Raw genomic sequence first — 13,930 nt, 5'->3', positions numbered from 1 at the left:
CCTGGGTCACCCTCAGAAAGGGAAGTGGCTATAGTTCCTTCCCCATCATAAACAGGCCACATTGGGCAATCTCAATCTGGAGGGAAGATTCACCCCTTTTTTCACCCTTTCTTAGATAAGTATATTTCAGTTCCTAGTACTGTTCTTTAAAGGAATGCTTACAGGGAAGCCCAACTAGAAAACACACACCTGGCCAGCCCGCCTCCTACCACGCACGTGAACAGACTCAGTGGGACTCTCTTCATCAAAGACCCCCCAGACTGCAGTGCAATCACATGCGGCCCTCTGCTCCAGTACCATGGAATGTTCCAAGAGGACTTCTGCAGCACTGGTGGCTGCAGCCTTTGGAAGGGAGAGGGACGAGCCCAAGGACTGCCCACGCATCCCTGTCTCACAGGAGGTCTCTGCCAGCCGCCACTTCCTCTCTTCCATCACCCTTGCTGAGGTCCCCAGCAAAGCCCCTTGGCTGAGGACTAGGTGTCCTCATACCACGGCCCTTGACCTGAGCCGGGCCAGCCTTATGGGGAGCCATGTGCGTTGTGCTTCTCTGGCTGGCCACACCTCTGGGTTCCGTGGCCAGAACCTACCATGCCTGGCACTGCTGGACTCTGGCAGAGGGGCCTATTGGCCTTTCCTCCTGAGTCATCTGTTTTGTAGGGCTCTGCCCCAAGGTTAGCCTGGGTCCGAGGGGAGGCAAGCAGCCAGGTTTAAGGTGATGATGGATTGGTCTTTCAGGGTTTGAGCCAGCGTCAGCCCCAGCTCCCTCGGTCCCAGCCTGGCAGGGCCGCTCCATTGGCACAACCAAACTTCGCCTGGTGGAATTCTCAGCTTTCCTCGAACAGCAGCGAGACCCGGACTCGGTGAGTGTGCTCAGAGAGGTGTGTCTTGAACCCAAGATTTGCTCCTCTTCCCCTGCCCTTGGGCCTGATGAGTAGCCTGCCTGAAAACAGTCCTGAGAAGAATAGCAGAGCAGCCCTTCAACAAAGTAAAAAGACATTTCTGTTGACAAAGATGTAGAACTTTAGACCTGAATGGTTATGGAGGCTCCGGACCTCAAACTCCAGGGATTATTGGAGCTGAACAGAAGGACCTTAGCAGGCTCTTGCAACTGGTAAAATGTAATGCTTATTGAGCCCTGCCCTTTAGCGGGCGTTGAGCAAAGCGATTTCATTCACATTTTACCTTTACAAAACCTCTTAATAGTAGGTGCTGTCTGATACATGAGGAAACAGACAGGTTAAGTAATTTCCCTATAGTGACACAGTTGATATCTGGTGGATTAGAGATTCAAAGTCATATCTTTAAAACTCAGGCCTAAACATGTAGCTGTTATGCTATACTTCTTTTCCAAGCGGTTTTTTTTTTTTCTCAAGATGGCAAGTTGTTATTTTCTGAAAGAAAAGCCACAGTAATAGTACGTTAGCAGTTTGACGTAAAATGCTATGCATTAGAATACCATAAATACCGATAACATCGAAATCTGGATTCTGTTTGTCCCTTCTCTTCTTTGCCATCCCCCTGCCCCATCTCATGCCCGTCATCCCACAGCTTCTCAGCCAGGCCCACCGTTTCCCCCACATATGTGAGCCTTGCTTCTCCCCCACCCCACAAGCCCGAGACCCTTTCCTCACTCCCACTCCTTGGCTGTGAGTGTGAGCCTTGCGTCTGTGTGTGTGGGTGCACCAAGGCAGAAACGAAGAAATCATGTTTGTCTTGGGGATCTTCACGAACTCCTCTCCATGCTCTCTCCCTCACCCCACCCCACCATCTTGGGGGCTACCGAGAGCGCACAGGTGCCATGCTCTCTGGGTGGTGGCCACCTTGCTGTCAGGCTGCTGTCATCGAAAAGTGTCATGAATGCGTGCACTGTGTATAAATAGTTCAGGTACCGAATGACCGGAGGTGAGCTATGCGAGGAAGTGTCTGATGGTAGATGGGGGCGATACCATGGGCAGAGGGACTTCCATCAGCCATCACCAGTGTAGACACGCGAGGACCCTGGCATTTCTGTCTGGGAATCGTGAAGGCGGGGAGCTGGTGGAAGAATAGAGCCTGTTCCCGAATTAGGCTGTCGAGGCAGGTAAAGGAAAAGGAGATCATTGAGAACAGGGATAAGAAGGCCATCGGGATCGCCCAGGTGTCTGAGTGGCTTTATACGAAGGGTGATGGGGAGAGCTTAAATACCTGTCTGTGGGAGCCCTGAAATAAACAAGCAGAAAGACCATCATCCTGATTCTTCTTCTTTTCTGAGAAGTATAGGTGGTTCTTTGGCTGAAGGCTGGGCCTTAGCCTCGTTAGTGTTTTTGCTTTCTGTAACTTGTGCTTTCTGTAATTCAGAGTACTTTGTCATTGGTTATTTCATTTTGCCCTCAAACTGCTTGTGAAGTAGTTTCTGTTTTCCTCATTTTTCAGGTAAAGAAACTGAGGCCCAGACACATTAAAATGACTTAGGATTTTTAGCCAATAAGCAGAAGGACCAGGAGCCAAGATCCTCTGTTTCAGGATACTCGTTTCACTACTGTAAACCACCACCAGTGGTGAAGGTCTCTTGAATTGTGTGTTAGTTTGCGTGTCTCCTGTGTGAGGGAATCTCTTTCTTTGCTTGGAATAGCACTCCAAGACACTGGGAAGCAAAATCCCAAGCTGTTAGCTGTTATCCTTATTAAAATACTCAATATAGGAGTTCCTGCTCTGTTGCTGACTTCAGCAGCTCGGGTCACTGCAGGGCAAGGGTTCAGTCTCTAGCCTAGCACAGTGGGCTAAAGGATCCAGCATTGCCGCAGCTGTGGTGTAGGTTGCAGCTGTGGCTCGGATTCAGTCCTAGCCCAGGGACTTCCATGTCGTGAGGGTGCTGCTGTTAAAAGAAATTTTTTTTAAAGACTCAATGTAATGTTTTACCACAGTTAAATTTTTTTTGTTTTTTTTTAATTGGAGAAGCCTGTGGCAGCCTATGACTGTTCTCTTCACTTACGGACCTTTTAGGGCCCCGAATGTCCAGTTCCTCTTTTTGTTGTTGTTAGTATCAGTTGGGTTTCACACTGAGTCACTGCTAGATTCATTCAGTCCATTCTGTTTATGTGCACTTGGATGTTGAAGGCACTCCGTCTGCCGGGGAGGGGCTCAGTGCTGCACAGACAACCACTGGCGCTGCTTTTGTGGAAGGTGATGTCTGGTGACAAGGCACACGAAGCAGTTGTCACACATGAGGTCCCTGTGAAGCGTGGTGACTGCTGGGCAGGAAGGATATTGGACGCTGGGAGTGATGGTTGGATGATTGGAACTGGGCAGGCTTCTTTAAAGACGTAGCCCCTACCCTGAGAGGTGGAGGATCGATGCGGGCCGGGGAGGAGTAAGGGAGAAGAGCTTTCCAGAGGCTGATGCTGATGTCTATAAAGCAATGAGGGAAAGCTGGTGAATGGTCTAGAAAGGCAGGGCCTGCCGGGTCCTCAGAGGAGAGTCCAGAGAGAGAGATGCTTCATGCACCTTCAGGATTACACCTAAGATCTGAACGGTTCAACTAGACTTGACCTTTTACTGATGAAAGAAAAGGTTTGTCTCTTTAGGTGGGATTCCAATACGTGACCTCCATGGTGACAGTGGTAACAAATGTCCACTAGAGAGTGAATTTCCAGGGTAGCCAAGACTAGGGGAGGCCACCCTGGACCAAGGACTAGGCGGACTAGGCAAACTAGGTTCTCGTCTTGGCTTCGTTGCTCCCCAAGTGTGCCTCCGTGCCCTGTGTCCTCTTGGGAGCCAGTTCAGGCAGAGAAGGGTTCAGAGGTGGCCACAGCCAGTGACTGGCTGTGAGACAGCAATCTCGCCAGGCCCCTTCCATAGAAAGAAATAGAGTTATCTACCTCATGGGGCTGTGAAAAGGATGAAGGAAGTCACCAATGAAAGGTAGTTCACACTGCACCCAGCTCGTTGATGTATTTTCTTTGGTTTTTGTGAGCTCTGCCCACGGCCACATGATTCCAGTGAGCCTCAGCCATCACAGAGAAGTAGGATCTGAAGAATCCAAAGTTGAGTTTGTTTAGGAGCCTCATTAGTTATCTGTAAGCTGTTGGTTTCTTTATCAAATTAACATGCTTAATGCTTGATGTTGAATTTGAAGAACATTATATCCAAATGTGCCTAAATGTACTGGCTGAATTTATTTTAGATAGTTTTAAATTGTCCTATAGTTGGAAGTCTGAGAGTCAAGGAAACCATTCACATACTACAAGTTTTTTTTCAGTGTGACCTTTGACCTCAAGGGCCCTTACCTGTTCATTGTAACAGCACCTTGTGTTTGTAAAATAAAGCGTGTATTAAATAATTTGAGAAGTTGGCGTTTGAGACTTGTCACAATGCTTTGAATAATTTTGTTATTTCTCCCCCATTTCAATTAGTCACCTCTCTTAGTCCCAGTCATTCTGAAATTCACTCTTCCGATACCACATGTCGCCATTGCCACCGTAAGGATTCTCCACACCTCTGCCACCCCTCCAGTAGAGGTTACCGATAGTGGTGCTAGCCAACACTCTGCATTATCTTACTCAGCCCTATGACATAGCTGCCCAGTGTTAGGCAGCCAGCTGACTTTGGAAATGGGATTCAGATCTAGGTCTGTTGACTCCACATCCTGAAGGTTACCTGGTCCATATGTATCTGATGAAAAATAAAAATCTGACGGTCCATATGTTCTTCCTAGTCTGTAGCCCACCATATCTCTAAGGAACGAAGGGAAGAATACTCTGGGGGATGAGCGCCCCCTGCTGGCCCTGCTGCATCCTGTGTAAACCAGACATTTCCCCAAGTCAGTGGTTGTTGTTATTGGTGGAGAACCAGCAAGTCAGTCCCTCTGTTACCTTTGGCTCCACTAGAAGCTAAGAGAAAAACAGCAGAGGGTGAAGAAAGGAAGATCTGAAAAACAAAGCCTATTTTAGAAGTGTTAGTAATGCTTGAAAATACACTTTCTACATGATTTCAGTGTTGCACATCAAAGGACTTTGAGTGTTAAGTGCGTGCAAGATCCTCCACCCAGGGTGGGCTTTTTAAAAGAGCCTCTCCTGTAATCAGGGCTCAGTTCCTGGAGACCTGAGTTGGGCAGCTGTTGCTTTAGAAAGATGAAAACCCTGCATTGGTGAGCTGTAAGCTGAATCCTGTGTGTGCATGGGGAGTGGTTTTCCTGATGAAGCCTAGTGGGGAAACCTCTACCCCCCTCAAAGGCAGGGCAGGTTCTAGTACCACCAATACCCTGCCCACCCCCCACCCCCAGCTCAGCCACATTCTGCTCTATAGCTGGCAAACTGCTGGTTCAGACTTCCCAGGCAGAGGTTGTGCCGTTTAATGCCTGTCATGGTTTGGATGCCAGAACAAGCAGGGCTGTGAGCAAGAAGAGAGTGTGTGAGGGTTTGGTGAGGTAGGAGTTACACGCTAGAGAAGGGCAAGCTTGGAGATGGAGAGGGTAGGTGGGACAGGAGATCCTTCTCTTTAGATTTTGAAGAGGCACTGTCTTGGGGAAGACAAAAAGTTCCATGTTTGGTACAGAAACAAACCTGAGCAGGGAGGGCACACCTCAGCTCACATAGGAAACACTGTCACGATTTACGGCAGCACGATAACTGCCTGCGCTTGCTGAGCTGTGTTATGAGCACCACGTGGCAAGCATTTGACACAAGCACTGTTCTTATGTCCAGTCTGCCAGGCTCAGGACCATTAAGGTGCATTGTCAAGTTCCACCGCCAAGGAGATTTCTGTGCCAAGGTTTGGCTTCACTTTGTATTCTTACCCATGTTGGTGTAATTTTGAAGAAATTAAAAAAATTACTCAAATGCAAAAACAGCTACCCAGACAAACACAGGCTGGGTGTAGAGGGCTCTTCACACTGGGCAGCCCGTGAAGGAAGGTGGTCAGGACATTTGGAGAAAGGAAAGTACAGACACTTGATTTGGGCTCCACGGGAGGAGAGAATTCCAGAATGGTGCCCAGGCTTGGATAATGGCAAGTCTTCAACCAGAAGGCAAGGAGTTTTGCTGCCTGGAGTGTCCTAGGCCCCTTTATTTCTAAGTGGCTGGAACAGCTAGAAGCGTGGGACCTTCTGGGCGTGAGGGGGTGAGTCAGCGATCTTCACAGCCCCAGGGAGCCCAAGTTCTCCCCTCCAGGGGGAGCCTGCGCTAAAGTTCTGTAGATACATTCTGCACATAGCCTGATTCTTTTCCATACGGGCAGCTGGTCAGGTGTGGGCCCGAGGATGGTTTGATTTTCATGTTTTTATAGCTTCATTTCAAAGGCCTAAATTCACAGAGCAACTAAAGTTCCTTTGTCAGATCTCAGATCCTGACTTTGGTTTGTGAAATGTGACCACTGCAACTCTCAGGAAATACGACATTGGTGAGTGAGGCCCGTGACATTGGTGAGTGAGGCCCGTGACAGAAAGAAGGGCTGGGAGGTCTATGAGGGGATTCGATTGGAGAAATAAGATCAGGAGCCAGGTTTCACTTCCAGATTGCCTGGAGGGTCCTTGCCTGTATCCTGTTCAGAGTGGTGCTGAACAAGTTTTCTCTGGAGTACCTTCTAAGCCCTGTAGTGCCTGCTAAGGTGGTCGCTACATCTCAGAGCAGAGTCACGTACTCATGGGGAACAGCTCTTCGGGATTTGATTTCTGATGCTTCAGAACAAAATCCTCTTTTCCTCAATTCATGGCTTGTGTGCAGTTCTCATTAATAGGTAACCTGCGTGCCAGCATCTATGTAGCTCCCTAAGGCTCACACAGAACTGTCAGGTTTCCTGTTTCATTTGACCTTCACGCTGACCCTGGAGATGAGCAGACCCAGTATCATCTCTGTTTGGATGATGACATTGAGACCCAGAAAGGTTAAGTAATTTGCCTCAGGCCACACAGCTCAGAAAGAGCAGAGCCTGGATTCTAACCCATGCGTTGTTAATGTACGCATCATGTGCTTTGAATAAATGCTCAGAAGCCCATTTGGCTTTCCAGGTTCTCAGAGGAAGACTGCATGCAGCAGGTCTGACTGGTGGCTGTGCCCAGTGTTTATGCTTCTCCTAGGTTTTTCTGATGTGTTTTACCCCATGTGGTCTTTCAGTAGGACATGGGAGATGAAGTGTCCTCCAGGGCTGGAGGTGACGGCTCCTGGGGTGTGGTGTGGCCTTTCCCACCCTGTCCTGCAAGACTGCCAAGGTGTCCTGTCAGCTCACCCCACCCCAAGCTGTACCCTCTTGTAGCCACAGTGGGTGGCTCCCTCTCCATGTCTGAGCTTCTCTGGACACTCAACCCGCTTTCTTCATGACCGTTTAGGGATGAGGCAGTTGAAAGCATCTGGAAATCTGGGTTTTATAGACATTTCACAGAGGCCCGTCCAGGCTTCATCTGCTTTCCTTGGCAGGTCAGCACCCTACCCGCCTGTCTTCCTGGTCGCAGTCCCTGCACTCAGCCGGTGGGCTTAAGCAGCTGCACTTCTCTCTTCTGTGGGGAAGACACACGTCTTTCTAGGAAAACAGCAGCCCTTCTGTGGAGATGGTGGTGAAAGCAGGAGGTGGGAGTGAGGGTGGTGCAGCCTCCTGTGAGATCCAGGAAGGAAGGACTTATTGCCTCCTGGTTTCTTGTTCCCAGTGGTGCGTCTTTCAGCAAGGGAAGGGAGGAAGCAGCACTGCGGGGGTCAAGTAGCTAGAACAGAGCTGGTACCTCTGAGCAGATGGCCAAGAAGAGAGCCTGCTAGAGTGTGAGCCCCGGCAGGCCCCTCCCCTAGGGGCTGACTGTGCAGGTCCCTCTCCTTGGCATGTCCTGCAACCACTCCCACCCACTCGGCTAGGGTGTCTGAGCAGAGTGTCCAGGCAGGAACATAACAGGAAGCAAATGTAGGTGATTTGTCCTTGTTCTGTTTCAACTTGTACATTAGCCTTCCCCTGACATGAGTTATTTGTCTTGCTTTCTTTAAATTCCTAAGTGGATTATAATTTTTCTTCTGGTATTATTTGACAGCAGTCATTTTTCAAGGTTTTACTGCGTTCTTCAAATACCTGGAATTTTTGGAAGACGTTTAGGGAAAGACTGCCATCTTTAGGTCAGACAGTGTAGTGCAGAGCTGGGGCGTGTTCCTAGGGAGCTGCTCAGATGCCCAGGACCAGATTCCCAGGGCTTTTGCCTTTCCTCTTCCATAAACAGTGAACTGCTGTGTCAGTTCACTCTGAAATAGAGTGGAACTCATGAGACTCTGGGCAGCCCTTTCAAAAAAAAAAAGAGAAAAGAAAATTAAACCCCAGTGGCCACTTTGAGAGTTGTTCTCATCTGTCTCATCTGCAGTAATGGACACTCTCTCAGGCTGCTCCAGCCTTACTATGAGGAAAGACTTCACTGACACGCCTGAGGGAAATCCAGGGGACAGATCCCTGAGGGCCTTGTGTGCGTGTCACCCCCACCTCAGCCACCCTGCGTTACAATACCTAACGGCAGTTTCAGAACAGTAGGAACACCCTAATGTGTCTGAAACTTCCTCTCTTAATTTCTGCTTTAAATTTTAGTGTTTCCATTTCATTGCTGTCAGAGAAAAAGCCATAATTTCATGCCATTCCACTCGAAGTGCAGAAACATTGTGATGGAAATAATAATAGCAGTAATCATAATATCAAATTATGTGCTAGGCACAGCATTGTGTATTTTCCATGTGTATCTCATTGTAGCCTCGTAGCACTCCTTCAAGGTAGGTACTATTGTTAGCCATGCTGTGGAAGCTGCAGCAGAGCAGGCTGTGAGCGCCCCTCCCAGATGACTCAGCTGGGAAATGGTGCCGGCGCCAGGATTCAGACCCAGACCCGGAGTCTGGTGCCCAGCCCTCCTCCCTACAGCCTCCCTATGCACCAGAGAGAAGGAAAGCCAGAGATGAGGAAAGAAAGTGACCTCTTAGAAGTTCCTGTTGTGGCTCAGCAGTTAATGAACCCAACTAGCACCCATGAGGTTGTGGGTTTGATCCCTGGCCTCGCTCAGTGGGTTAAGGGTCCGGCGTTGCCGTGAGCTGTGGTGTAGGTCACAGACGTGGCATGGATCTGGCACTGCTGTGGCTGTGGCATAGGTTGGTGGCTGTAGCTCCGATTGGACCCCTAGCCTGGGAAGCTCCATATGCCGCAGGTGCAGCCCTAAAAAGACCCCCCCCCCAAAAAAAAAAAGGAAAATGACCTCTTAGAGCAGCTTTCGGTGGGAGGACCGTCCTTTCTTATTCCCCCAGGGGAATAACCCACTGCAAGTCACTTTTCGACACTTTTAGGATTACATTTACCTTTATCACTGTTTATGACTGCTGTGAGGAATAATGGGAGGGATTATAGCAATGAAAAGAGAAAAATGGGCATTTCCCCAAGTCCAAAGAGAAACCTGTGGGCTAAGATTGTGTTGGGGGCTGCTGAGCTGCAGGATGTCTCAGTCCAGGCAGGATTTTGCTAGTGCAACATCAGTCTTTTTGGTGAACCCGGCAGGAAGACAAGGGTCCAGGCTCCTGCTCAGTCATCCTGAGTATTTGAGTCACAGGAAGGCTCTGCGATCTGACCTAGTTCCTTTTGGGCCCAACCAAAACAGACATCCTGAAGCAGGACTCAATATTGTTTCCCTTTGTACTTCCTTGCTTTCATCACAAAACTCTGATGGTTCAGGGTAGTTTTCGATTGGTTGTTTGTTTAATTTAACAAAGTTATAGGTATGCTTTGTGTTGCCAGCTAAAAATTGTCACTTGCCATCTGGTTCTACAAGGATGAAGTCACTAGCCATGGCAGTCGCTGACCTTCAGCACACCTTGAAAGGGTTCAGGGTGGAGATCAGGAATGAGGCCCTCTGTGCTCTGGGAAAACTGGCAGAACAGGCCTTCAGATAGCTAGATATTTTCAGGAGTAGATTTTATGAGCCTAAATTCTTAACATCTTATCCTATCTAGAAAAGCACTAAAATCATTATCGGTGATATCTACTCCTCATGACTAGCAGCAGCCCTCTGCCAAAACGTGTGCTCGACTGCACGTATCCGCCTTCACCAAAATCATACATAACACTGACCTCTCCCCTAGTTCTTTGGAGCAGTTTCTCGGGGCTCCCTGAGAGGCTGTCTCCCAGGCTATAGTCCTCATTTTTCCCCCGATAAAACTTAAGTCACAACTCTCACATTGTACATTTTTTCCACCCACAGTTTATAAGCCATATCAGACCCCATGCGGGACCTATTAAGAAAAACAGCGATTTCTGCACCCCCCCACCCCATCTCCCACCCCTCTAGTCCTACTCCTTAGGGACAGCTGCTTGAAGCCTTTCAGCCCTTGCTTTTTTTCTTTTTTCTTTTCTTTTCTTTTTTTCCGTCTTTCGAGGGGCATACCCATGGTATATGGAAGGGCCCAGGCTAAGGGTTGAATTGGAGCTGCAGCTGCCGGCCTATGCCACAGCCATAGCAACCCAGGATCCAAGCTGTGTCTGAGACCTATACCACAGTTCACGGCAGCACTGGATCCTTAATCCACTGAGCGAGACCAGGGATCGAACCTGCGTCAGACTTGTTTCCACTGAGCCACGACGGGAACTCCCCAGCCCTTGCTATGTATATTACCTCCATATTTCTGAGCAACATGCTTATACTCTGTATTTTGATCCATTGATTTTAGATGCTCTTTATTGACTTCTTACTGTGGAAGACCTGGACTTAGCTCTCTGGATTTAGCACATGAAACCCCCTCCCCCCAAAAACCTCCGGTATGCTTATATCACAATTTTTTTGGTTTAATTAACACTCAGTATTTATATTACAAACCTGTGTGAATTTTGTACATAGCGTGGTTAATGTGCGATATATGAGAACCATTTTCTTGATTGTAAAACTTTTTTGTGAGGTTTGTCATTGCCCTTTTTTATTTCTTCAGTTTTCACAGACTTCCACAATTGATCCTCCACATTTCTAACAGAATTCTCAAACCCCTCTCCAGATGGTCAGATAAGTCAGGGCTCTGAGGTCTTTTGTCCCCTTGGCGACATCCCCCAGGAGCCTTCCACTCCTCGTCGACACTGCACTGGCTGCTGTCCAGGTCAGCAGCCTAGCTCTTGGCCCGTGTGTTCCTCTAGCCTCTCTTCTGGGTTAGTCCCTCATCTCCCTTCTTTTTTGATTTACTCCCTCATTTTATAAGAACATATCCTCCTACTGCTACCTGAGAATAGTTGCAAGGAAGGTCAGTTTTCTGAAAACTTACAAATCTGAGAGTGTGTTCTCTTCTCACATGTGATGGGTAACTTGGTTTTCATCTTAGGCTTATGAAGCTTCATTCACATTTTCAAGGTGGATTCCACATATGTTCTCCTTGCTCATGGAAATAACACTGTGTGTTTAGTACTAGAGAATAAGGATATCCATATTAAAAGAGCAGATGAATACTGACTCAAATCGTGGGATTTAAGTCATGTGAAGGGGATGTTGACAGTCCTTACCCCCAACTCTCTCTGTAGGGACCTCTGAGAACATATATTTAATGGGCATGTTCCTGAACACAGGTTTTGCTGCTCGCCATTCAAAAATCAATACAGGGGAGAGAGAGAGAGAAATCAGAATGCCAACAATCTGGAGAGGTGGTGGATGCAATGAATCTGAAGATTCTGCTCGGCCATGAAGATTTTTAAAGGGAAAAGGGGAAGACATCTCAGTTAACCATTGAGCCAGGGGATCAGACTCCACTGCACAGGCTGGTCGGCTTATGATTTTTTCCCTTAGATGCTCTCTTGTTCACCCAGTTTGTTCACGAAAGGGGAGGCTAGGAAAGCGATCTGGTCATCTGCTAATGACTTATTCTTCCTTTCTGCTTCTTTGATCTGTGGAAAGAACCCAGCAGATTAGGCAAAGTATTGTGTGATCAAAAGATGTGAAAGGTGTGCTGGAGCTGGAAATGAGTAGAGCATGAGGTCCCTGGCTTAAGGTTAGTGACAAGATAAAAGAGAGCCTCCTGCAGAGAGCTCTTCCTGCCAAAAGCTGCGTCCAGGCAGCACATGAGTCTGCCTATAGAGGCTGAGCTCTGTACAGTCACTCCGTAGCCTCTGGGAAGAGAGGGACTTTGTCCTCTTAGCTCATGGATTTCCTGTGCCCAGCACAGTGCCTGCCATGTAATGAACCTTGGGTGTGCTGACTAATTCTGCTGAAATCCCTACAAGGCACACGCAGAATACCTTTTCTGCTGTTGTCATTGATATATTGATAGCACATCTACTGAGTGCCTAGGAGACTTTTTTTGTGATTGAACAAGCCAATGCTATTTTGAATATCAAGGAAATACAATCTTAGGCCTTGGTGTATGTGATTCAGTGGCATTCCCTCTGTTCCTGCTTGCATGTTCCCCCAAATCCTTGGGATTTTCTTTTTTTTTTTTTTTTTGGTTATTGTTTTTGCAGGTAATTTGTTTTCTGCCCTATAGAATAAAACTGTGCTTTTTTGATTGTTCCATCTTTAGCTTGGGAGAAACCACCACAACTGGGAAGAGAATAGGATTTAATTGGGAAGGAAAAAGAGAAGTGAGGGAGCCACCCTAGCCTTCTTCCCTTTTTAGGAGAACTGGGAGGAAGGGAAGTAAAGCCTCAGCAAAAGCGCTTTAGAGTTTTAATTTCATTAACACTTGAACCCAGGCACATCAGATAGATTTCTTCTTTTTAGCTTTTAGGACTTGGGGGCAGAGGCTTCCTGACCTACCCAAACTGAATTTAGGAGAGAGGGAGGTCTGTTTGTCCCACTGATGTGGCCTCCAGGATACCTTCTTTTGGTCCTTTGTATTCTTAGAAACAAAGTCACATCTTGGCAGGGATGAAGCCACTCAGATGCCAACAGTCAGGGTCTGGTTTCAAGTCACCAGCCTTAGAGAGGCAGTGCCCGATTTCCTTTGGCAAAGACAGCCTGCCCGTTCTCAATTCATTTCAGCCTCTTGGGCACAGAGGTAACTTCCTCAAAATAGAAACCTTTGAAGACTATCTGATGCATCTGTGAATCATTATGTTTGTCCCGAATTCTAATTTCACTTCTCAGAACTGTGAAAGCACTATTGAGCTTTTCTTCTTTTTTCTCAAATCAACTTTCAGAAAAAGTCGATCTGCGTTAGAAGTATCTAGGCTTTTATATTTTCTTCTGGAGACAGTGCGGTTGATGTTTGCAGCAAATGCATGGGCTAAGGTGTTGACAGATCCAAGCTTTAGTCTTAACTCCAGGACTATTCCTGGATGTGTGACCTCAGGCAAGTCTGTTCATCTCTGAGCTTCTATTTCCTCATCTTTAAAAAAAAAAAAAAAAATTAAGAAAATCCACCTACAGTGTCGTTGGGAGGCAAAGAATACCCGAGGTCATTAATATAGAAAGCACATTGTATGTAACACAGAATGGACACAGTTCTCTTTCTTCTTTCAGGCACAGGTGAGAGGCCCACACTGAGAGCAGCTTGTAGGGAATGGGCCATAATCAAGGATCTGAACCACTGAACTTGCTGTTGACTTATTTGTGTTTATTTTTTCTTTGCTAAGCAGGAGGGTTGGCTGAAGCAAGGAAGTTCTTTTCCTTCTACCCCAGGATCTAGTTAATCTCACATAATAATAAATTACAGTAATAGTAATCTTCGCAGCTATGATTTATCAAACATTTCTCGTTTGCTAGGCCCTGTGCCACACACGCACTGTGCATTATTTCCTTTCATCTTCGAACTTCTTCTGTATGACAGTCCTGTATCCCCATTGCACATAGGAGGAAAGTGAGATCTCAGGTTCTTGTCTGGCTCCAGAGTGCGACACACTCAGCACCTTGATTTTCAGCTATATGTTGCCCTGTTGAAGAATGGCAAATTTTACCCTCCATTCACCTACTTGATCTCTTAATACCTGGAGGTCCCGACTGTGGTTCCTGAATTTCAGCAGTTTTGACCTCACCCCGTGGACCCTTGCC

General features: G+C 47.4%; 1 protein-coding gene across 8 annotated transcripts in view; it reads left to right on the top strand.

Moving 5' to 3' along the window:
• TEAD1 (TEA domain transcription factor 1) overlaps nucleotides 1-13,930 on the top strand; it is a 274,411-nt gene that overhangs the window by 218,136 nt on the left and 42,345 nt on the right. For all 8 annotated transcript variants that reach the window (XM_047776264.1, XM_047776265.1, XM_047776266.1 and 5 more), the window contains one exon: nucleotides 736-860. In XM_047776264.1, coding sequence (XP_047632220.1) covers nucleotides 736-860 — 125 coding nt within the window. The remainder of the gene's footprint in view (nucleotides 1-735; nucleotides 861-13,930) is intronic.

This window comes from Phacochoerus africanus, chromosome 4 (genome assembly GCF_016906955.1).
Source record: "Phacochoerus africanus isolate WHEZ1 chromosome 4, ROS_Pafr_v1, whole genome shotgun sequence".
Lineage (NCBI taxonomy): Eukaryota > Metazoa > Chordata > Mammalia > Artiodactyla > Suidae > Phacochoerus > Phacochoerus africanus.
This window is presented reverse-complemented; position numbering and strand designations above follow the sequence as displayed.